General features: G+C 31.6%; 4 protein-coding genes across 5 annotated transcripts; 2 read left to right on the top strand and 2 right to left on the bottom strand.

Annotated features, from left to right (window-relative positions):
- Positions 1-2397: 2397 nt before the first annotated feature.
- Positions 2398-8965, bottom strand: LOC108562371 (laminin subunit beta-1-like). Its single transcript, XM_017920676.1, has 17 exons — positions 8898-8965; positions 8816-8848; positions 8543-8759; positions 8046-8484; positions 7760-7991; positions 7451-7639; positions 6883-7388; positions 6466-6831; positions 6094-6235; positions 5888-6031; positions 5164-5772; positions 4781-4977; positions 4628-4727; positions 4234-4425; positions 3145-4171; positions 2950-3091; positions 2398-2899 (listed from the first exon to the last, which is right to left on the bottom strand). The coding sequence occupies exons 1-17, from the start codon at positions 8935-8937 to the stop codon at positions 2447-2449; spliced, it is 5028 nt and encodes a 1675-aa protein (XP_017776165.1). The 5' UTR covers positions 8938-8965; the 3' UTR covers positions 2398-2446.
- LOC108562372 (heparan sulfate glucosamine 3-O-sulfotransferase 3A1) lies at positions 8671-11078 on the top strand. Its single transcript, XM_017920677.1, has 4 exons — positions 8671-8732; positions 9286-9705; positions 9765-10005; positions 10061-11078. The coding sequence occupies exons 2-4, from the start codon at positions 9583-9585 to the stop codon at positions 10738-10740; spliced, it is 1044 nt and encodes a 347-aa protein (XP_017776166.1). The 5' UTR covers positions 8671-8732; positions 9286-9582; the 3' UTR covers positions 10741-11078.
- A 333-nt stretch (positions 11079-11411) lies between these two features.
- LOC108562370 (synaptophysin-like) lies at positions 11412-13990 on the bottom strand. Of its 2 annotated transcripts, none has more exons than XM_017920675.1 (5): positions 13911-13990; positions 12657-12724; positions 12304-12603; positions 12070-12249; positions 11412-11973 (listed from the first exon to the last, which is right to left on the bottom strand). In XM_017920675.1, exons 2-5 carry the CDS (start codon positions 12714-12716, stop codon positions 11866-11868), a joined length of 648 nt encoding a protein of 215 aa, XP_017776164.1. In that variant the 5' UTR covers positions 12717-12724; positions 13911-13990; the 3' UTR covers positions 11412-11865. The 2 variants fall into 2 exon arrangements, with proteins under 2 accessions (XP_017776164.1, XP_017776163.1); XM_017920674.1 differs by lacking the exon at positions 13911-13990 and adding an exon at positions 12917-13073.
- A 144-nt stretch (positions 13991-14134) lies between these two features.
- On the top strand, positions 14135-15539 carry LOC108562368 (protein shifted-like). Its single transcript, XM_017920673.1, has 3 exons — positions 14135-14428; positions 14480-15370; positions 15431-15539. The coding sequence occupies exons 1-3, from the start codon at positions 14278-14280 to the stop codon at positions 15442-15444; spliced, it is 1056 nt and encodes a 351-aa protein (XP_017776162.1). The 5' UTR covers positions 14135-14277; the 3' UTR covers positions 15445-15539.
- Positions 15540-24509: the final 8970 nt, after the last annotated feature.

Here is a 24509-nt window from a genome sequence, read left to right as displayed (position 1 = left end):
TTTTTACTATAACATAATTGTTTAAAATTTTATAAATTTGCAGCCATTTCTAAATCTTTACATGTTTTGAAGGTTACTTCCTATTTACAAAATATTGGAATTCCTATATGATTCATAAAAATCCATACTACGTTTACCAGTAATGACAAAAATACATGATTTCTTTTTTTTTTCTTAATTTTCTACATCACTTCTGGGAGAGCGTTTTTTTATCAGATATTTAAAAATTTAAGCAAGGAGAATCTGAAATCAGGTGTTATAATTCAGAAATTTTACAAAATAACAAATATTTTGTATTTATTAGTTGAGCCACTTCAAGAATTGAAGAGCCGAATGCGGCTTGGCCATTCTTCTACTATTATTACATATTTCTACCTATTTTCGAGTTAAACATTATTGGTTTATACTTGAGCATTTTGATGAGTTTCAATTGGTCGTTGTAATAAAACCCTTGTATAAATTTAAATAATAAATATGAAATGGTTTTATATTCCACCAAAAATTCAATTTTAATTTACAAAGTATATAAAGTTTAAGATGAATATCACGGTCAGAGTATGAACGTAAATACAGAAACATCTATTTGATAGACATAATTTGTCAGGTACTAAATAACCTCACCGTGACGATATAGACTTTATAATATGTGTATTGTAATATCTATAGTTGTTATAGCTGTTTTTTTTTTAATCTTTTCGACCCTATTTTTGTCACCCTTTCGGTGCTTGTCGACCACACAATGGATTTTATTGTTGGTGGGTCGAACCTGCTACCTTATGAATGAAATTTTATGACACAGACGACCATAGCTATTATTTGTATGTTTAAAGGCACTATTTACATTTTTAAAAGTTATTGTGCTTGTCCACACTTAAGTATATTTAGTCTAGCGCAAAGGAACATTTATGGCTGTTTTATTACCACTCTAAATAGGTCTCTTAAAATTAGTTATATAATATTCAATTATTTACTTAAAACTAGTAAAATTTATCTTAGGAAAATCAGAAAAAAAAATGATGGAAGTTCTTCTGATAAAACTGTAGTACATATAGTACAAGTCGTCTTAATCGACATTCGCCAGGCAATTGATTTTTTTTTACATAAATCCTTTTTTTTATTTCAGATTACTTATTATGCACGAAGCATTACAGTCGTCCAGACCATTCGAGTAGGCCAGTCGACCAGATGTCCCGGGATTTGTCCCAATTTTTGTTTAGATGTCCCGCAAAGCAATTGACTTTGTTTTACATAAATTCGTTTTTTTATTTCAGATTACTTATTATGCACGAAGCATTCCAGAAATCGTCCAGACCATTCGAGTAGAGCAGTCAAACAGATTTACCGGGATTTGTCCCAATTTTTGTTTAGATGTCCCGCCAAGCAATTGACTTTTTTTTACATAAATTCGTTTTTTATTTCATATTACTTATTATGCACGAAGCATTCCAGTCTTCCAGACCATTCTAGTAGAGCAGTCGACCAGATGTCCCGGGATTTGTCCCAATTTTTGGTTAGATGTCCCGGTCAGAATCCTAGTCATGTCCCAGTAGTTGGTAAGTTCGCCATGCGATTTACCGACATTAAACTAGAATTCGATGACAGCATCAAAGTCTGTCCATTAGTCATTCTTAAGCGTCATTACTTACACGAAAAAAATGTCTTTGTCACAAACCAAGGAAAAACTTAATTTCCTGATGCAAAGCTTCTTTGCGAATAAGAAGAAAATGCAGAAGTTAACAACAGTGTATAATGATGAAGTGACTACCGAAAAGATTAAGCAACATCTTACTTATAAATTTTTAACGGAACCATCAAAAGTGGGAAATTTCCGATCCATTATCCTTAATTCTTACCAAAAACCAATAAGCGAGAAGCTTATATCAGAACAAATGTGGTGGATGGATGTCAGCAGAATCACATACGATGTTGTAATTGTTTTAAATTGCTGCGATGACATCATTCGTCACAACCTCGGAAAATGTTACATTGCCGAAAGCAGATGGACCATGGAGGACTACCTCAGGCAGGTGAAGAGCCTATTATGTTTGGCTAAAACATTACTCGAATTAGCTGAACATATCGAATTTCTTATCGATAAGAATGTAAATGGTAAAAATAACCACAAAGTATTTAATAGATGTAAGGAATTATTCATACCATTTACTGAAAAGTATGAAATTTTGTGCGACTATGCACAATTATTTTATATTAATATCCATTAGTTCTGTTTACAAATAAAATTTATAAATATATATTGTATTTATCACCAAATATAGAATCCAAAGACCTCCAATGTACAAGGAGTTGATATAAAAAAAATGTTCTTTCTTATATAATAACTTTTAAAAACAATCATGTTAAACTATATAATATCTAACTATATAATATCTTGTTCCGTCTAATATCATTTAAATGATATTATATTTTATATAAAATATATTACTTGCTAATTACATTGATCGTATTTGTCTTTAATCATTATTTTATATTCCTCACTTTCCTGTAAAAGCTTTCCAAATTTATAAAGAACATCATCCAGACTTGCTGGACGATGATTGTAAATAATTTTCAATCTTTCCTCAAAGTCTCCAAGTTTTCCTAATAGGACTACAGATTTTGAAACTAGACTTTTTGAATCATTCGAAAGATTATCTACCATGCTATGAATTTGATTAATACGTGAAGTCGCATTACAAAACTTTGCATTGATATCAAACAAATTATGTTTAATATTTACTGCTTGCATTTTCACATTTCTGGATGATGAAAGTATCATTTCAGCTTCTTGTTCGTTACGTACTAAATTCAAATTGATGGAATCTATTGACACCATCATATTATCAATAGAATATGACTGTTCCTCCAATAAGGTCTGCGTTCTTTGCAATAACTCTTCAAACTGAAAATAACAGAATTTTAAATAAAGTAAGTAATAATCAAATAATTTACCTTTTCTGGAGCAAATGCATTATTGTACCAGTTATGTTTTGATGTTTCGAAGCCTTCTTTAGCTGTGTTCAAATCTCGATTACTTTCTTTAATATTAACCATAATATTATTCATTTGATAATCAAATCCATGTAAGTCAGATCTACAAAAGGATAATATTTATCATGATTTACTAATTTAAAATACCATACTTACTCAGATCTCAAAGTACGTTCACTTAAATTGGTTGCCAAATCAAGCTTCTCAAATGTTTCTTCGACAACTGGATCTACGTTTGTCAAAACGCATGCATTCTTCTTTATATTTGATATAAGCTTTCGCGTTTCTTTAGCTGGAATATCCATTTTCATAATATCTTCCGCCACCTTAAGAATATGAACTGGTGTTAGTAATTCTTCCATCAAATTTTCAATAATTTTATCAATTGCTGTTTGCACATCTATGATATTATTATACATCATTTTAACGTCTTTATAGTTTTCCATAGAGGCATTCAAAGCTGTTCTTGTATCAGAAATTGGAAGATTTCTGATGAACGTGTTTGCCTTTATATTAATTTGTTGAATTTCATGATTTGCCTTGTTTAATGTATTATTGGCTAACTCGGAATCTTTATTTTTGTAAATGATGTTCTTGGCTATCTTAAATTTATTTTTTAATATAGAAATTTCTTTTTTAATACTTTTCAGCAAATCTTCAACAATTTCACTTTGACTTTCGGTGATTTGTTCCGTTTGTCGAAGCATGGTTTTGATTGAAGTACTCTGTCTATCTGCATGTTCCAGGTACTTGTCAGAGCTATTTATCCTAGATATTGCTCGATCTGCTTTCTCCTTTCCATCATCAATAGCATACAGCGAAGCCGGGACATTCATGCTATCCATTTCAATTTTGAAATAAGATAATTTATTTAATTCATCATCAAGTTTCACCATTTTACTATTGATACATTCCAAATCATATTTGAACAATTTACTCTCAGTCGATGTCTTCACTAATTTCACTTCTAATTTCTTTGCTTTTACTTTGATGTTACTAATGTCATTATTCAACTCGATAGACCTTACATCCATTGGTCGTAGATCTATCTTTTTCAATGTACGTATTGTATTGTCGACATATTCGATGTTAGATTCGATTTCGGTAAATTCTTCAATGTATACACCTGTAATACCATTTGCCCTGATCATTTTATATTTCTGGATAAATATATTAGCCTTCTCTAAAAATAGAAATTAAAATAAGAAGGTTATAATACAAACTAGAATTGTCTTAAGATCTCACCCTTGTGCGCCATTAAAATACGGTCCCAATTATCGAAACATTCCTCGCATAAAATACAGGAACTACCAAATTTCTTGTAACCTCTTACACAATTATCGCAGAACTGTCCACCTTTTCCCAAATGACAAGAACATTTACCTGTCTCTCTATCGCATTGTAACGTTGTAGATCCATCAGCATCGCAGAGGCATTCTAGAAAAAGTAATTTATTATAGAAGATTTGATAATTTCAAACCGTACTAATCGAAGTCGTACTATGAGAAATATTGCTGTATCGAAAATTTCTTAATTCAATAGAATATATTTTATTCCTACTCTTAATTTAAACAAAACGTTTTCATTTAATTATGCTAATTTTTCAAATAAATTAACTATACAACAAAAAAAAGTATACCTTTGCATTGGTCTTCCTCTGGATTTCCCCAGAAATTTTCTTTGCACTGATTGCACTGTATTCCACCATAATTTGATCTACATTCACACTGACCTGTATTCTGTAAATATTTCTTTAGTATTAAGTTAGAAAATATACAATGACAATTCTCACCAAATCACATTCTGTTGACGTAGATCCTACTGAATAGCAATTACAAGATTCACATCCTTCACTACTTTTTATGTTCCAATGGTTCTCAATGCACTCGTTACATTGCATTCCTTGCACGTTAGGAAGACATGCACATTGGCCTGTTTCACTGTTACAAAAACCATTAACATCAGTACCATATGGATCACAATTACAGTCTAAAAAAGAAAACATTGTTCATTGGAAATATATGTTATAACAGCGTTTCTCAACCTATGGGTCGCGACCCAAAATTGGTTTGCACCTTAAGTCAAAGTAAATATAATAATTGGATTTCTGTAAAACTACAAACAAATATGTTGGGTCGCAAAAAGGTTGAGAAATACTCTGTTATAATACTGTACCAAAACAATCTCCATGTTCCAAACGGTAGAAGTTTTTTTTGCATATTTCGCAGTGGAAACCAGCCGTATTATACAAGCACCCAAGACATTTTCCAGTATTTACATCGCAATTTCCCGGTTTACTTAAATCGATGTTTTCATTACATTCACACGGTTTACAGGAACCTCCAGGCATTCTTGGATTCCCATAATAATTATCTGCACATTCATCACATCTTTCCCCTTTATATCCTTCAAGGCATTTGCAAACTACATTGTTCGAAAGCAATTCGCATCCTGTTGCAAAATATTGATTGGATCCAGCTACGCCTGGACATGGACAAGCCCTGCATGCTATTTGTTTATCCAAATCTGGTCTACCGTAAAATCCCTCTCGGCATTCATCACAGTTGTCGCCTTGGGTGTTGTCTTTACATTTATTGCAAGCTCCAGTCTCTGCATCACAAGTGTCAGCGTGTCCATTGCATTTACATCGAACGCAGTTTGGATAATTCCAAAAACCAAGTAAGCACTGATTGCATTGTTTTCCATAAATGTTTTTACGGCAATTGCATTGACCATTTGCATCACACATGTTATCCAAAGATGTAAGGGAATTACAATCACAAGCTAAAATAACAAAAATATCCAGTTATTCAATATTTTATAAATTAACTACTAAGAATCGAAATTTCTTGAAATAATCTTTAAAAGTAAAATATTAAATATAAATTTATGTATTTACATTTGCATCCTTCAGAGCTTAAATCAAATGTACCAGGTATGCATTTGTCACATTTTCTTCCATAAACATTTGCCACGCAAGAACAAGCACCTCCCATCCTGTTACACAACCTACTGGAAGATCCGGATACATCACAATCGCAAGCTGAAAATTATTTGTCAATACAAAATAACGTCGAACAATAATGGATATTTATAAATAGTTACGTAAGGCACCGTTGGAATAGTAGACGCCGACGGTTTCGTTCTTGCAGTCTCTGGGTGAATTCGAGTTTCTCAGGCAATTACTAAATGTATTTTGATATATGCTCAGCCTAGGTATATTTGCAATGTTTGGAAGAAGCATTATCTAAAATTTTCAATAAAAGATAGTAGGTTAAAAAGATATAAACTGAAGATTTAAATATTCTTAAAAAAATGAATTGTCACGAAATAAAAATTAAAGTTATTGTTACGTTTTAGAGTTTAATATATCTTGACATTTTACTTTCAATAAATTTGTTTATTATGAAAATATCAAAATTTTATAATATAGCTTAAATTATAATAGTATATTTAGAGTGTCATTTATATACTTACTGCGTCTATAAGTACGTTCGCGTCAGCAGTTTCAACAATGAATGTAATTTGATAAGTCAACCCTTTTTCGAGACAAATTGGTTCCGGAATTTCATATTTATTTAATTTGCCATCTAATTTCGCCACATAATCATTGATTTCACTTTTATTGCAAAAGCCGCTTTCATATGGTCGTTCAATTTTCATCCTTACTTCCCAATCCTGACTGGATTCATACAATATGGTTAAGTGGTAAAGCATTGACTTCAAGACATTCTTTATTTCGAAAGAGATCCTCGATTTATAAAAAACTTTTATAAATATTTGTCCGTTCCAGGAATGTTTTAAATTGTTTTTTTTAGGTTCCCGAATAATAATTTGACAATCCTGTAAATAATTTATGAATATATATAATGAAGAGAATCTATTAACATGTACCTGTGATCTTTTGGCAAAATCCGCATCGTATAGAAATAAGGAAATTGTGGGTATATAAAATCGTTCCTCAGGTTGCAAACATTTTTTACCAGACATATGACTCCTACACTTGCATTGACCTGTCACTGCGTTACAGGTATAACCATATGCACCATCTGGATCACAATTGCAAGGAGTGCAACCAGTATCTTGGTTATTGAGACCCCAATACCCGTCCTTACATTTATCGCATTTATAACCCGTAACATATTTCTTGCATATGCACCCTCCAGTATGCACATTACACTCTGTACCAAGGGATCCCAACGAATCGCAATTACAAGGACTGCATCCTTTTGGGTTTGCTACATTAAAATTCCAAAAACCTTTCTTGCATGAGTCGCAGCGTTTCCCTTCGACATTTTCCTTGCAATAACATTGTCCTGCGATCATATTTCTCTTCTCGTCAGTTACAGAACTGCAAATCATATCACCTTTCATAATTCCGCTCACATTGCAATTGCATGCTGTAATCAATCCACAATGAAGATTAGCTTCAAATAATCGTAAAACTCCATGTCGTGCTTACGTAAACATACTCTAGGATCAGTAATCGCCTTTGTTTCGTCCCTGTAGAAATACCTTTTGCAAGTCTCGCATTGGTTACCAGCCGTGTTATGCTTGCAGCGACTGCATACTCCGCCGCTTATGAAACCTGAGGCATTGTATACTCGCATATCGAAATGACAACTATTTGCATGGTTATTGCAGTTACATTCTGAAAATCAAATGCAGACATTCCTAGTATTAGAAATATACACATATTTTTTAACATTTTAGTGATTTTCTTGTAAACTATAAAAGATGTATATGAAACTTGGATGTTTGAAGTACTCACTCTGACATACGTTGTTTTGTTTATCTGTGGATGGTTTCCACGGTAAATCATTGTAAAATTCTCGACACTTTTGACAATTCGGGCCGTCAGTGTTATGTTTGCACCGGCATTTGCCATGAACCATATGGGGTGAAGAATCGTATTTGGAAAATGGCATACAGGAATCAGCGTGACCGTTGCAGAAACATGACCCACGCACGACCATTTCATTAATTGCATAATAATATTTTTGCTAAAACAAAAAAAAACAACTGAAATATCCAAACGCACGAATGACATTAAGTACCTTGTACTTCATACTTTTATCCAAGATATGATCGCCGAGAGTATGAAGCTTAGTGAATTTTAATCGTAAATTAGTGACAAGCAAAAGGTCCTCTAAATTCGAAGTATTTTTGAACTGTGGCAACAACGATTGGTATACCATTTCTCCATTAGTTGATGGTGTTATATCAGAGTACTTGGATACGCAAGTCACTTCACTAGGACTCGAGGGTGATCCTTTGGGTATACCTGGAAAACTAAGATCGCAGTCGCTTGCATAATACGCGCACACCTGCCAAGTCCTTTGAAAATCCGACGACTTCTCCACTAACATCGCAGCAGGCCTAAAACTTTGAAATATCATGGTAAAATGAGTCATCAAGAACTGAGTCTCCAAATTTAGCTGAATCCAAACATTGTCCTTGCTGTTTTCCGACTGCCACCATGTTGTTATACCGGATCTGAAAATTACGTATTTGCAATAGACAAGCAGATCACATGCACACGACCATTCCTCACTCTTTATCGACTTTACTGATAATGTTCGAAATTTGATGATTCTTCGAAATATCCTTCGAGCGGGAGTCGCACACCATCGAATGATTGTTCTCCAAATTAGAAACGATGTAATATGATTCCGGGGAGTTTAAGCCACATGTAGATGAAGCATACAACCTGTCTTCTCTACCAATCAAGAGATTCCCAATAGGTAAACAAAATTTTCCTGAGCATTCACCTATAAAATCACATTTGTGCATTCTCACCTAATGGTATATAAGTTATCATACTCACCTTTAACATAACTGGATTGATCTCCACAAAGCACTGAAAATAATATGTTAATATTAATCTTAATTAAACATTGTTTACTCACAAATCGCAATTAAAAATAACATAATTGTATAATTCATCATTCTTAACCATACTCGACAGAGAAGTTCAACAGAATGAGCATGCAAATGATATAAAGACTAGGTGGTCCAAAAGTTGCTGAGTTGTAGATAACGTATTACCAAGAAAAGGTATAGAGCGTATACGATTTTGCTGCCACTGTTATAATTGAAATAAAATTACATGCGCATTTTTTTTAAATTCATACATTGCATTTTTACTGAAATAAATAAATGATACATTTATTTATTATAATTTATATTATAATGTATATTATAATTTATTTACAATTGCCCATCCAAGTAATCGAAACTTAATAGTTTAGGAATTAGCTGCGGAATTTCTAATCATCTGTGCATTCCGTGTTTTAGCCGAGGAAAATCAATAGGGCAAAGGACTGCGGCGTCTAGCGCCGAAGCGTCGAATACAGTTCTGGAAAGGTCCTGCATCAAACAGGGCTGCTCAAAGACGTTACGTTCATGTACCACCGGGAAATAGTTACACGATAATTAAGGAATTGGCTGTTAAATGAGATGAACTCTAATTGTACACGCTTCATAAATCTATAGCTATGTGCAATTGATTCGCAACATGCATCAGTGTTAACGAGTGTTTTTGCTTTGAATAGTTATCAATTGAATAATAGAGATGTGGAAGTGGTTTGTGGCATGGAAATAAAAACGTACAAGAAAGTCGCCATCGCCCTGATCATCTTAGGATTAATTTCGTTCTATCTGTCCTACACCTACAACTCCTGCATCGTAGCAAGCATAGCAAAGTCGCTACCAAAAGTAAGTGATTTAGATTTGCTTAGTCCTCTATTACATGAGTTTTGGATACTTTGTTGTAGTGGCGTCGGGATTCCGTTGTTATTAACGAAAACATCCACCTGCATTACTCCACATCGGTCCGCGTGGTGCCTTTGCTCGATGGAAACGAGTCATTTGCATCTCCAAAGTATCGTTTCTTTAGAGAGCAAGGTTTGAGGCCGGTGAGACAGTTACCTAATGCTCTGATCGTTGGTGTCAAAAAAGGTGGCACACGTGCTCTTCTAGAATTTATCCGTGTGCATCCAGATGTCAGAGCTGCCGGTAAAAGATATATTAAACATCTAAATAAATTAATGTTAATGTTATATTGCTTCAGGTAATGAAATCCACTTCTTCGATAAATATTATAGCAAGGGATTCGAATGGTATCGTCAGACCATGCCGCCGACCTTGGAAGGTCAGTTAACTATAGAGAAAACACCTTCGTATTTTGTAACGAAGGAAGCGCCTCGCAGGATACACCTGATGAATCCATCTACAAAACTCTTGGTGGTTGTTAGGGACCCTGTGACCAGAGCTATATCAGATTACACTCAGGCAATTTCTAAGAAACCCGATATGAAAAAATTCGAAGCGCTCTCCTTCATAAATTCATCAATGAGGATGAAGGAAGTGGATACCAGCTGGGGTCCCGTCAAACTAGGATTGTACGCACGTTATTTACTCAGATGGCTTAAGTACTTCCCTCTGTCGCAATTCCTCTTCGTAAGCGGGGAAAGGTTGGTCGTGGATCCAGCGATGGAGTTGAAACGCGTTCAGGATTTCCTTGGTCTGAAACGCGTCGTCACCGAGAAGCATTTTTACTTCAACTCGACGAAAGGATTTCCATGTTTGTTCAAAAGCGAGGGTCGAGGCTCCCCGAAATGTCTAGGAAAGACGAAAGGCAGGAATCACCCGTACATCGATCCAGGTGTACTGCAGAAACTCAGGGACTTTTATAGACCATTTAATAACAGATTTTACCAGATGACCGGCATCAATTTTGGCTGGTCCTGAAGCACTGATTTGCATCACATGTTACTTCTACTCCGCTCTCGTCTAGCTTCGAAATATCATTTGTATATTACAGGGTCTGTAGGGCCGTAGGTTCGTTTGCACAATCAAGTCAATTTTTAACGAATAATAACGTAATTACCTCCGAAACATTAGCGTTACCTTAGGATTTTTTGGACGAAGGTCGTACATATCTCGAAGCCATAAGACGATCAGAATATTTACAGTTTTTCTACACGGGATAGTTTTACCTATGTACAATTTTTTGGATTATCACATTTTATAGACTCTTAAATAAAAAAATTAAATTAAATACACAGTTTTACTTTCCTCCATCGATCTCCTGCACACATCTATAAATTTCTTATTCAAATTTCTAAATATAGTCTGAATTTTCGTAATAATTATTTACAAGTTGTAAAATGGTAGAAATTAAAAATATTTTTTTTCATTAAAAATTACAATTATTTCTATAATTAATTTATTGTAATTGTCAGAACTCGATAACAATACTATCTTAATAATAATAATATAAAATTAATCATCGGACAAAAAATATTCTTACAATAAATTTCAGTTTAATTTATCTATTTAATTCTGTAATCGGCCGTTGGTGATTTGTATTAGGTAATAGGATAATATCTAATTGTGTCATTAAATAAAAAAAAACAGCATTTTTTAGTAGAGTAGAACGTGTATTAAGGATTAATAAAGATGAATATAAAAATATAATTAAAAAAATAAAGACATCTTGAAATTCATTTTAGAGATGGGTGGAAACCAAACCTTGCACAATAAAACCTTCGGGAGTCTTGAATGCACAGCACACATCATTCAAATAAACACAAGAATAAACAAACAAAATATAAAATAATACAATATTTACATAATACTAAAAATAATACTTAAAGCGTTATTTTGTATAATTATATATGTATACATAAATGTATATGTTTATACATGTAGCGTACACATTAAGGTAAAGCTATCATATAAGTTGTATATATTTCGAAATAAAGGTAAATTTGAGGGTTTTCTAAAGAATATTTGTCAGAGCGATTACTAAAATCGCAAATTAAGTGATATCTGTTTCTAAACACCGACTTAAGTAAATTTCATACAGAAAATTTATATCTCTCCAGATGTGGAAATTTGGCCAACTTGGAACCAGGTGGTCTCTTTGTAAAGGAACCATAAATCGGTAGCCCATAAGAAGAAGTTTAAGAATCCCAAAATCTAAAAAATAAATAAAGAAATTATATTAAGATAATTATAATGTTAATAAATATTTGTTATCATATTATTGATTTAGAAGAAAATTGGTCCACTTACCACGGATACATTCAGTGATGAGAAACTACTAACTGATATTGGGCAACGTGTACAAATTCCCAAGTTATCCCATTGAATGTAGTCATCATGAGAAATGTATTTCATGTTGGCCAGAGCATTGGCCCAAGAAGCGCTGCTGGATACCCACAAAACGGCTATAAAAACGGTCATGAAGAAGTCCTGAAAACCATGTAAAGTGAAATACAATTCGTAGTTAAGATGAGATTTACTCACAAATACTGGCAATCTGTTATCAGTCCTATACTTGTTATCAAATTTGGTGTAAACAATCATGATGAACAAGCAATAAAGCATGGCAATAACACCGCTTGCTACGAAGAATTTAGCGTCGGAAGAAAAGTCACTGGAGATCTTCACCCTAGGTGTACAATTGTTTTTAGCGCCTAGGTTCAATTCTTGGTTCAGCAACAAATTGAACGGGTACTCGAATGAAAATTTGTATGGCACATCACACATGAAGTCTATGAACCCAGTATAGTTAACAGTGGTCGCAAATGCACTTATCGCAAACATCTGCAAATATAACATGACAATTATACAGAAATAACAAATTCGAATCAAGTTACTAGTTGCAAAATGCGCATAACTCCTCTGGGCTCCTGGAAAACCGATAAATTCAGATCCATGTCGACACCTAAAAGCAATTGCCATATTACGTTCTGGGTCAATTTCATTTATAAAGATGACAAATTAGGAATTAATTAAAACTAATGGTCCCTTTGTTGTTGTTTTTTTTTTAATTTTAAATTTCAATTAAAGGTGTAATAGTAATGTAGTAATAGTATCAGAGCGCTATACATTCTATCAAAAGTGCATTAACTTTTACCTTAATCTGAATGAAACATAAACAGTAAGTTGTTGTTTTAGTAAGCACTGCACCTTTATTTCTAACAAACAGTAAACGCCTGACGAGCCTAGCGCACTAACAACCACCTACGTTCTTGTAAATGTTGTCAACCATTGATCAGTGGTAGCCAACGTAAGACTAAGAAGAGCTTAGGCAACTAACAATACTTTCAATCAAAACAAGTTTATTTCTTAAGTAATCAATAGTTTCTATCATTTTGAAAGCATCTGATTATGTATACCACATTCATCTATATGTACGTTATTCATGAGCCATAAACAATCCAGCAGTACAAATCAATACAGAAGACTTTCAGTATTTCTGTCCTGGCAGCACTGCCATAAAAAATATGTCAACATGGGACGAAGAAAACAATTGTTCTATAAATAACGTATCATAAAATAAGCATCCGGCACAGGCTAAATGAGAGAGGTGGTGGAAAAGAAGAAGAAGAAAATAAGCATCAAATCAATATTCGTTTAAAATCACTATTTGCTTTAAAAGAGTAGAAATATGATAGGAATTTGTCTTTCATCAACAATCTACAGAGTATATTTAACATTGTTTTGCTTTGAGATTATTCATCTCAAAAATAAAACCAGAAATCATAAAAACAAGATTTGTTCTCCATTTCGAATACAATCATCTTATTTTTTCCAAAGAGCGGATATTGTTTTAAAAATATTTTTTTTATAATTGAACCAATATCAGCAAACAAATATAATATAAGCAAACAATGTTATAAATTTTAATCTATGCATAACAATTGTTTTCCTAGTACGTTTCATCAACATATATATTGTTTTTTGTTTTTCGATGAGTAGTGAGAATTGCGCGAGAAATTACTAAGCACTTGTTTACGTGAGGATAAGAGGGGAGCCAAGAAAGAGCAAGAGACTGTTTTAGTATACTATATTAAACGCGCAGTAAGGAGGAGGTCTTTCAACTAAAAGTATGCTTGTTGTATACTTGCCGGGAGGATTTCCTCCTATTAGGTTATTGCCTATTGCCGCCTTGCGTTATTTTTCACTTGAGTGTTGATCAATACAGTTGCCAATAGTTATCGGTCATCCATCCGATAAATAGACGCGACCAACTTTGCTTAACTTTTCCGAAGCTGGCAGTCATCAGCCACCCGATAAGCGCCACCACCGGCGTGGTTCGGTAGTTTTCCTATTTTTCCCTTTTTTAAGTTCGCCATTCCAAAATTGCCCCGGTTTGTTCATTCACAAATTGCAAGCCCTGACAATACCTGTACAGTTCCGAGAGTAACATTGTATAGAATATACATATATTTAATCTTAAGAATAACTTTAATTAACGGTGACGGACATTTCACAATGGCAAACATGAAGGGCCTTGCAATTATTTTGTTGTTTGCAATCAGTGCAATAACTGCAGTTCATTGCAGAAGTGATCACAAGAATGATCCCCGCAGTAATGGTGATTTAGCCCTATGGATAGATGAGAAACAAGTCAAGATGTTCAGTGGTATGTATTCAAACTATTTGTTATTCTTTTAAACTGACATTTCTATTCCAGGAATGGTTATGGAAATTTATGCAATAAGAAATGGAAATGTATCTCCATATATACTTGATCCAAACTTTGAGAAGTATCTTCCAATAATACCATCGGAAGTGAGTCATGTGAACTTTATATGGAAGGCTGGACTCAAGAAGTATTATTATAATTTTGATAGGCTGCAATCCTTTGATGAGAGTATCTTAAGTGCTCCAGTAATATCAATAAAAACAAAGGGTCGAGTACCCAGGAGACCTAAAGAGTTTAGCATTCTATTACCATGCCTGGGTAACAGCTCTGGTATTGCAACATTTAGCATTGGTTTGCTAATAGAGAGCCGTAAAGGGAGGCCCTTAAATGGTACACCACTTAGACTCAAACTACGGAAGGAATGTTCTCAACGTAACCCAGATCCAGAATGTGATAAGAAATGTGCAAATCAGGGATGGTGCAATAGAGAGAAAATATGTCAATGTCCTGAAGGCTACATGGGCCAATATTGCAGAACTGCACTGTGTTATCCACAATGCATGAATGGAGGTAATTGTACCTCACCAGGAGTATGCAGTTGTCCACCTGGATTTCAAGGGAGACATTGTGAAGGGGGTATTTGCAGTGAGAAATGTTTGAATGGAGGAAAGTGCATTCAGAAAGATACTTGTGAGTGTCCGAAAGGCTATTATGGTTTACACTGTGAATATTCCAAATGTATAATATCATGCCACAATGGAGGCAAATGCAGAGGTGTCAACAAATGCAAATGTCCACAAGGTTTTCGGGGTGACCATTGTGAAATTGGTAGAGGTAAACCTCACCGCAGTACATGTAAAATTGCTTGCAAACATGGTACATGTATAGATAACAATTGTGTTTGTGAGCCAGGCTGGTATGGGAGATTGTGCCATCATAGTAAGTAGAATACTTAGTAATTATTTATGATTGTTTCATTAATATTTATTTCTTTTTCAGTGACATTGAAGTAAGACTGTTTTGTTGACTTATAACATGTATGTTAAGTGCTTTAAAGTGAAAATCCACTGTATTTTTGAATAATTTTACACTTTTTTTTTATATGATAATTTACTATAAATAAAATGAAAGTCATTGACTATTGCTTATAAAATAAACCTCTTTCATTTTCACCTCAATAACTGAACAATCATTAATTAAAACACAATCAAATTTAATTTTTATAACAAGTCTAGATTAATAAAGAAATAATATTTATTCAACCTACACTACTAATTAATTATTTTAAATTTAACCTGTAATACTTTTTTCTTAGTCAATCTTAAATTAAAATAAGAGCAGAAAAATAAATAAAATTGTTATAGTTTTGTATATGTATGTGATAAAGAATATTTATTAATTAAAATTGTAGAACTGAAACAATACGTAGTTACACAATAGCCAATTGTGTATTTTTATGGAAAACTATAAATATTGTTTATAACCAATTATTCTACTTCATGCCACGAACAAGCAACATGATAATAACAGGAAATATGCATAAAAACACATTTGCCATTAAATCTATACAGTGATTAATTCAAAACAATGGATTTTCTTTTATAGTCAGAAAATTGAAAGACGTTGTTTTCTTATCAAATTAATGGTCTAATTCTAAAATAGAAATAATAATTGCAATGAGTTTTTTCATAATTTTAAATAAAGTAAAATCACTGCTGTATTTCCATGCTGCTCAATGTATTAATCAAATTTAAATAAAAATTGAACAAAAATTTAGTGGTTAAATACAATTCAAATTGTTAATTTGTTTGTTTTTTGTATCTTGCTATTGTTTCGGTATCTCCTAGTTTCCATGTCCTCTTATTTATAATATACTAATGATTTTTACTGTTTTCTAGTGGAACAATTAGATTTGCCATTTTCCAATGATAATCTTGAATGACTTCATATATTGACAGTCTGAATTATCATGTATTAACACTTTACGTAAATTTTTCCACACATAATGTTATTTGTTTCTCTTATACTGTTGTGTCCAGCCATTATTATTATAATTGTTCTTATTAATATTGTGTATTAACGAACTAGAGACATTCACGGCGTCTCTTAGTCGCATTATTATATAAACATGTACATCAGCATAAAGGAATCTCCATCGTGATCCCGATTCGATACACTTAATATACGTACAATCGTCATCAATCATCTTTTTCATATAAACAATTGCATAGGATTTTGTCCCGGTCTTATAATAAACAAAATCACCAAGGCCGAATCCCGTGGGAACGCTTAATTATCAATATGTACAAATCCTACTCCCACCCCGTATTAATAAGAATTAACTTTGTAAGTAGAATAAGTATTTAGAATTAGTCTTAGTCAATCTTTTAAAGCAGTGGTCCCCAACCCCCGATCCATGGACGAGAGGTTATTTATGTTTTTATTATATTCTGAATCTATTTATATTTTATATCTGTATTAAAGTTTACTTTTATTGTTGCAAAAAGTATGTATGTTATTAATCTTTTCTGTAAATACAATAAGTAAATTACTAATCAAATATGAACAATACAAAATTTAAAAATATGTAGGAACATCAAAGAAATATTTTCAGTCAAGAAATTGATAAGATTGTAATGTTTTTCAATTTTATCAGAAAAATATTTTGATGCTATTTATGGAAATAAGCAGACACATCAATCATTCGTTTATGGACAAGATCTTAACTTCATTTGATATGTTTGAAATTTCTAGAATTATTTTCCTTAAAATGTCCTATAAATATACTTAAGAAATTATATATACTTTCGTGGGGGGACATTAAGAGAGAAAGAGAGGACATACTTAATAATTTAAAATTGTGCACGTTTTCTAAATATGTGAGTCTAACGTTCATTTTGAAAATGCACACGCACTCTTTTCAGAACATTAACCTTTACCCTGTCTGTATCCATCTATATACGTCTTACGAGAAATGCGTTTTGGTTATTACACGAGTGAACTTAAATATTTTAAATTAATTTTAATCAGTCAACAAGTGATTAGTTTTGTTTATATTTATTAAGCAATTAGATAACTGATAATAAACAACAACAAAAAAACATAATTTCGTTATCGTATGAAAATTAATTGTGGACGAAATAATTAGCGGATTTTTTTTTTAAGCATTGTGCAATGTTTACCAAAAATAACTTGTAGTTCTTATGATGATTGTATATTGTTCATCTGACTTGAAATATGATTTTCGACAACGCAAGACAAAATATAATTACAGGTATCCTCTGACTTACAAACTCCCGGAGTTACGAACAAAATTCTAAAAGCTCTAACTTGTTACAAGGTGATAAATAGTGATAAAAAATATACAGTCATAACTGTCGAAACAAATTGATAATTTATAATTTTATTAAATAATTGTGATGTCTACATTGAAAAGTATTTGTAAGTTATTTTGTTTATTTTAATCTATTTTTCAAATTTATGCAGTCAGTAATACTGAATTTAACATATATGAAAGTAAAAACCCCCGACATACGAACAAATTCGAGTTACGAACAACCCTTTGAAACGAATCTAGTAAATCCTGTTACCAGAGGACAAAAGTATGTGGATTGAAATCACAATTGAAGAGTATTTCAGACAAATAAAGAGTCTAATAAGTTGTATGATCAAATCAAATTGGATCAATTTTCAGAGAACATTTGTTATTGAATGTAAAAGGATAAATTGATAATGTAAAGTCGCAAAATATACTAAATTTTATTTACTATATGGAATGACCTTCACGTCGTTTGTCCTAGACGTTGACATCATTCACGAATTTATATGATAGGATTTAATAAAATTTATAAGATTTTCCTCAAATAGAGGTATCCCCCGACTTCCGAAGTTTTTTTTTGCATAGATATTTATATTCTACTTTTTGGTTATTGTATCAAAGATACACAGGAAGAGACACGTGTTAAAATTTGAATGCAATTGTATACAATTCACCATATACCTGATACTGAAATATGATCTTATACCAAAATCCATTTGTATTCGTACCAGAGAAGGCACCAACAACATCCGTAATAAACGTGCTGTAAGATTACATTTGAAGAAATTTACAATTATAATTTTTTATTTTGTTTTATTTATTTATTTTTATAATAGATGCAATTTATATTTCTTAATAATATGTATTATATATTCTCATAACGATTAAAATTATATATTTATATACATATTTCGCTGCAATTTAGTACACTTTCTCTCATATTTTGCATATAGAAATTCCACATTTATTTAACCATTTAAATTTCTTGTTTATCAAATTATAAAACAGATTAAATGAGTTATTCGATTTTATATTAAAGTTATTAAAATCTCTCCTATTCCTGGTGAAACGTCCTTCGATTTACACGCAGTTCTGCATGATTGCATATAAAAAATTAAAATAATTAAGGAAATAATCATCCAATACAATTTATGCCAATTAGAATGTACAATTGTATTTATATAACAATAAGCATTTTAAAATTATATAATTTTAAATGTAATAGTCTTATTTTTCTTCTTCTTGTTTAGAATAATATAATTCTCATTCTGTCTCATTCAATCCGAGAACGTTGACGTCTACATATCAATTCTACATCTTATAAGAACATCTAACGCCGCAATTTGATTTTAACATGTTAACATATCTAATTTATACCCTTCCAAGCTCTCTCCAAGAACCTATGTACTGAACCGCTGGGACCCCGTATCCTTACTTATTTTTACCTGTCTTGTCAGTATCTATCTTATGTATGTATTTTATTGAAGTTATTTTAAGTTTGGTCTAGTAGTTTAAAGAAGTTAAGATATTTTTTAGTTAAGTTAGAAGAAGCTGATTATTTTATTTATTTGAGTTGAAAAAGAAAGTTTTAGTTTGTTTTGATTTGATTGAACAGACAGTGGCTGTTATTAAACAACAAAGATATTAAAATAATCCAAGAAAATAATTTTAATTCATTTTTTTTAATGTAGCAACTGTACACTTTTACGAGTCGCTACTGGAAAATTATAAGAAAATACTGGAACTTTCTTTAATAATAATTTGATAGACTTTACATTTGTAGGACAAAGTTTGAATAAATTTATATTAATAATAATGTTTATTGCATCAGTCGTACAAAAAAAACATATACAGAAATAAAAAGAACAAAATAAATGTATATCATTTCAAAAAAGTCAACTGATACAAAGGGCTATTAACCATAGGTCTTTCTGCCCAATTTTTATTATTTAATGATTAATATAATTCAACAAATCTAATAGAACATAGACGAATTACTTAACACATATTCACACAAAGCACATTGCTGAAGGATTTCGTGTTCATGTTAACATTTGTATCAAATTTATTTACTACATGTATACTTAAAACTGCAATATATAGACTATAATGATCAAGGTTTGTGTCTATACTTTTGACATGTTCTCTAATATCGATTCATCTATTATAAAGATGTCTAACCTATCTGAAGAGTGCTGCCTCTTAGCAAATGTTTCTGAAATTAAACACTTTTTTTATTTATATGAGATTTTTGGTGACCGTAGTGTCAGATTGACAAATATTAAGTAACAAGACATCACAAAACGACTAATATTATGATTTATATAATTTCATGAATTATAGAATTATTAGTAACGATCTGTTCTGAATCTCATTTACGGTCTTGATTATCGTTTATTGATGTAGCTTTTATATTTGTATGCAAGCGCACAAAACGTGGACAAAGTACATTGTTTAATCAGTGGAGGAACCATAATGGGACATCGACCCCTCAAAATGTATACTGTAATCACCTATTACCTCCTCCCCCATGTATAGGGCCCGTGCTATAGGGTTCACCAAAAACCGAAACTTCATCCTCTGTCATTAATATTTTAACTGGCTCTATGATTTTTCTCTTTCAAATAAATGTTCTCATTTATTATAAAAGCTTTTAGATAACTGATTTCTCGATGTTTTTGAATGAATAACAAAACCGAGATATTCTTACACAAACTCAACTTTCAGATAACGATCCCTGTGAAAGGAGACATGTCCTCCTTTCTCATGCTCCCGGGTCGTCGTTCAAATCATTTTTACCTTTTTTTTGAACTGTGATTGTCCTACATTTTAAATATTATTATACTAGTTCAACCTTTTTAGAGCAACCTTTTTAGAGCAAAGTCCATTTTTTAGATATTGACTGTTAAAAAAAGTCTAGCGAGTGCTGCTATCGCCATTTTTGCAAGTAAAATGAATATCCAACATAGCTTACGCCAGTGGTTCCCAAACTTGATTTTACTACCTTATAAATATTTAATCATTTGGCGCTTCCACTATTTCATAAAATAGATAAAACTTTAGCAGTCATTTGGAATATTGCTCACTGTGACTAATATTTGCGCCTACCCTTAGACTAGTCCGCGCCTCACAGTTTGGAAAACGCTGGCTTACGCAAAGTAGGAACTGAGAGCCGCAATGTTTTATTAAAAGAGCCGCATGGAGCTCCGGAGACGACTGTTATCCTAGTTAATGGTTTTCAAATAGGACAACTTTAACTAATATTGTTGTCTTTGACTTTAAATATTTGATCTGTTAGAGTACACCAACTCCTATATAAAGTAAGGATCCGTATGACTATGTCCAATTATGAACAAAGTATAGTTGGACATAATTAGTACATCCTACGGGTACATCCTTTAGGTATTAAGATCAGGAACAGAATTGTACCAGATGAGAAGAATCACGATAAGAATAATTCACATTTGATTTGTTTATATATTACAATGATATTTAGTTACATGACTTGTTTACATTCCACTCGCATCATGCTTTTATTTTGATATATCTAAAAAACTTGTAAGGTATTTAATAATATTTTATTATGATCCACGCCATCTAATAGAAGAAAAGATGTTCTAAAATACTTAGTTAAGGGTCTTCACCGTTATGTGGTAGCTAAGAGCGCTGCAACGCAAAAAATATTGCAAAAAAAACGCATACAAAATATATTTAAATTTTTCAAAATATAATTTTAAAATAAATCTGTGAGAATGTTTCACATTAATAAGACATATCTTTAATAATTTTGCAAAATCAGTATTTATTACGTCATTACATATAAACAAATGCAAATCTGGAGTGGGGTTGCACAAGGCAAGCAATGAATCACACACCATTTTCAATGTCAAATTTGTGCAACAAGTGACATTGTGGTGATTACAGTCAGCATTATGAAAAATAAAGTTACGGTAAAAGTCTTATATTTATAAATTACTACTGTTTAATATACTCAAGAAGTCTCCGTCTTTGTACAACATATAATAGAGATGTTTTGTTAGAAAACGAAAGAATATTTCATTTCAGGATGGGTATGACACATTTGTTGGCTGACCTTTGACCACCAATAGGTGTAAGCAAATAATAGATGTAAGTAATCAACATTTTATACTTATAAGTAAGCAAATCATTAGTAGTCATATTAAGATACTTGTTGGATATTGAATCACCATGATCCAAATATACGAGGTAAGACAACGGCCTTTACTGTGCTCGAAAAAAAAAATAAGAAAATGGAATAGCTTTTTGAGCTAACTTGTATATTTGTAACATAGCGAATTCGTATATAAATACAAGTATTTGTCATTTTTCTTACACACGTACCGCTTCTATCGCACGAACGTACTCGAAGGTCACATGAACGTACATATGATCCTCATATGTGTACTCATATATCTACGGTACTTTATTATGCATAATAATTATCGTATTCATTTTCTATACCTAATAATAAATATATGACGGTAGTCACTTCACCCTTATATTTACTTTATCCAAGTTTCTCATTTATGTGCAAATCCTTCATTTTATTTATTCTGCCTATTTCATATTTCTGCGCAGTTCAAATAAGTATTTTCGATGTTCCTGGTCTGAGGATTTACATAATCCTTGCAATATTGAATCCCTAAATATGCTACTCTTATATTGGGAAACGACACGCCTTCTGGTTATTATGTAAGCTTCGGAATGATTAAAACTATAAACATGAATATCGATCAAAAATAATAATAAACATTGCACATAGAAAACAGATTGTAAATGTTATTAGCGTTCTAATATGTTAATCTAATATACATGTATGAATGTGTTCAAATAGAGATGATACGCTTTCTTCGTCATTGAGATTTAAAAATAGAATCATACATAAAGATGATTCATAATCAAAGCGTTCTGAAAAAAATAAACAAGGTTAGATAATTATGTTTGTATATTTTTGTTTTCAATCAATATGTTTTCTTTTTAATCTATTTACTAAATAAATCTTTATAATCAAGATATCAATGAGTAACTACGTTTTCTTTATTTAGAATTTGTGTGTTTTCTCATTTTAATGATTTTCCCATAAACTATAATAAATTGAATTGATCTAAATATGCACATAAAAGCTGTGGTTTCATCAATAGGGTTGTAATTGAAAATATAATACAATTACGTTTCGACTTTATCAAATCTTATTTTTACTAAAAAATATTTTTGTTTTTGTCCTTCCTGTACGTTCTACTAATATGTGTAGTTTTGACTATTTAGAATCTAAGCAATTAAAAGTGAAGGTAAGTACAAAAACCCAAAAAAAATCTGTTTCTTTAGAAAAAAAATACCATTATGTTGCTTCAATGTAAGCTTAAAATACATGTGCATCACATATTTTAATTTTGATGAATTGCAATTATTATTCAAATTAACGTACATTTAGGATAAATTCACAGGAAATATTTTATTAACAGCAACAGGTCTCAACTGCATAAGTGTCTGTGACAAATCATTCAATTACAGTTGCATAAAGCGCAAATCTTTATTTATGCGTCGTAGATCTGCAATACAGCAATACCTCGAATAGTGCGACTTCGATTAGATTCACTAATAAAATAAAAATCAATTTTAACAAAATAGTACCAATTATTTTTTTTAAACATTAATTATGGGTTTATTTCCTTTATACAGTTAAGTCTCTTTTTGTGCGGTTTATTTTTGTGACAAACCGTACTATGCGAATGATGTACTTATATTGAAATAAACAAAAAATAAGCAATTTTAAAATGTAGACCTTAAAAAAATTAATGAATTTGTTAATAAAAGTTCTACAAAATAAAGATACAAAATTCCTGTCCTATAGACCAGTGGTCATCGCATTATGATGCAAGGTGATTTCAATTATTGTTGTACAAAAATACTTCAATCAATGTTTATTTATAGATCTGCTTCAGCAAACGAGAATAATAATATGATTTATATCTTCCCACGTTTCAACTAAATATTTTTTTACTTCATTTATATTGATTTGTTTAGAAATGTTCAAATTTGTACAATGTGTTCAATTTTGTTTCTAATAATTCCTATACTGTTAAAATGATTTACCCTACAATAAAGCAGAGGATCATCAATGAAGTAGGTACCTAAAGTCCAGATGGTACAGTCTAAAGGCATTATTACCAAGGGATGACAAGCTATGAGCAATAAAAATTACAAGAGTATTATATTCCAAGCAACATCTGTGACCATAAAAGACTGAAACCCAACACTTTTTCGGCAACAATAAATAAAAATTCCATTTAAATATTTTTTTCAAAAAAGCTCTTACATCGTTTATATATATTTAATTAATAAAGATAATTTTTAAAATTTATCACATTGATTGTTAAAAAAAATAAAAATTTGATATAACTAAATTCTCTTATATTTTCAATTATACTGATAATTTTAGCGACAAAATATAATTTTAAAAAAAAATTGTCACACGTAAATAGCAAAATGATAGGAGAAATGTGTTAAAATAACTATTTTTGAAAATAATCGCGTGTCACTTGTGTCACATATTCGCTACACTTGGCAAGCTTTCCATTGGTCAACTATCGTTGTAATGAATAGACCTGACCTGAAAACAGCCAATCGGATCTTCATGTTTATACCACGAGATCCTAGACATGACGTTTACATTTTCAATTTGAAGGAATTAGACTCACGACTTTAACTAGCAAATAACAGCAATCACAGTTGCTTGCA

This window comes from Nicrophorus vespilloides, unplaced genomic scaffold (genome assembly GCF_001412225.1).
Source record: "Nicrophorus vespilloides isolate i.1.1-1 unplaced genomic scaffold, Nicve_v1.0, whole genome shotgun sequence".
In the NCBI taxonomy this organism is placed as follows: Eukaryota; Metazoa; Arthropoda; class Insecta; order Coleoptera; family Silphidae; genus Nicrophorus; species Nicrophorus vespilloides.
Note: the sequence above shows the minus strand (reverse complement) of the source record. Positions and strands in the feature narration are given on the sequence as shown.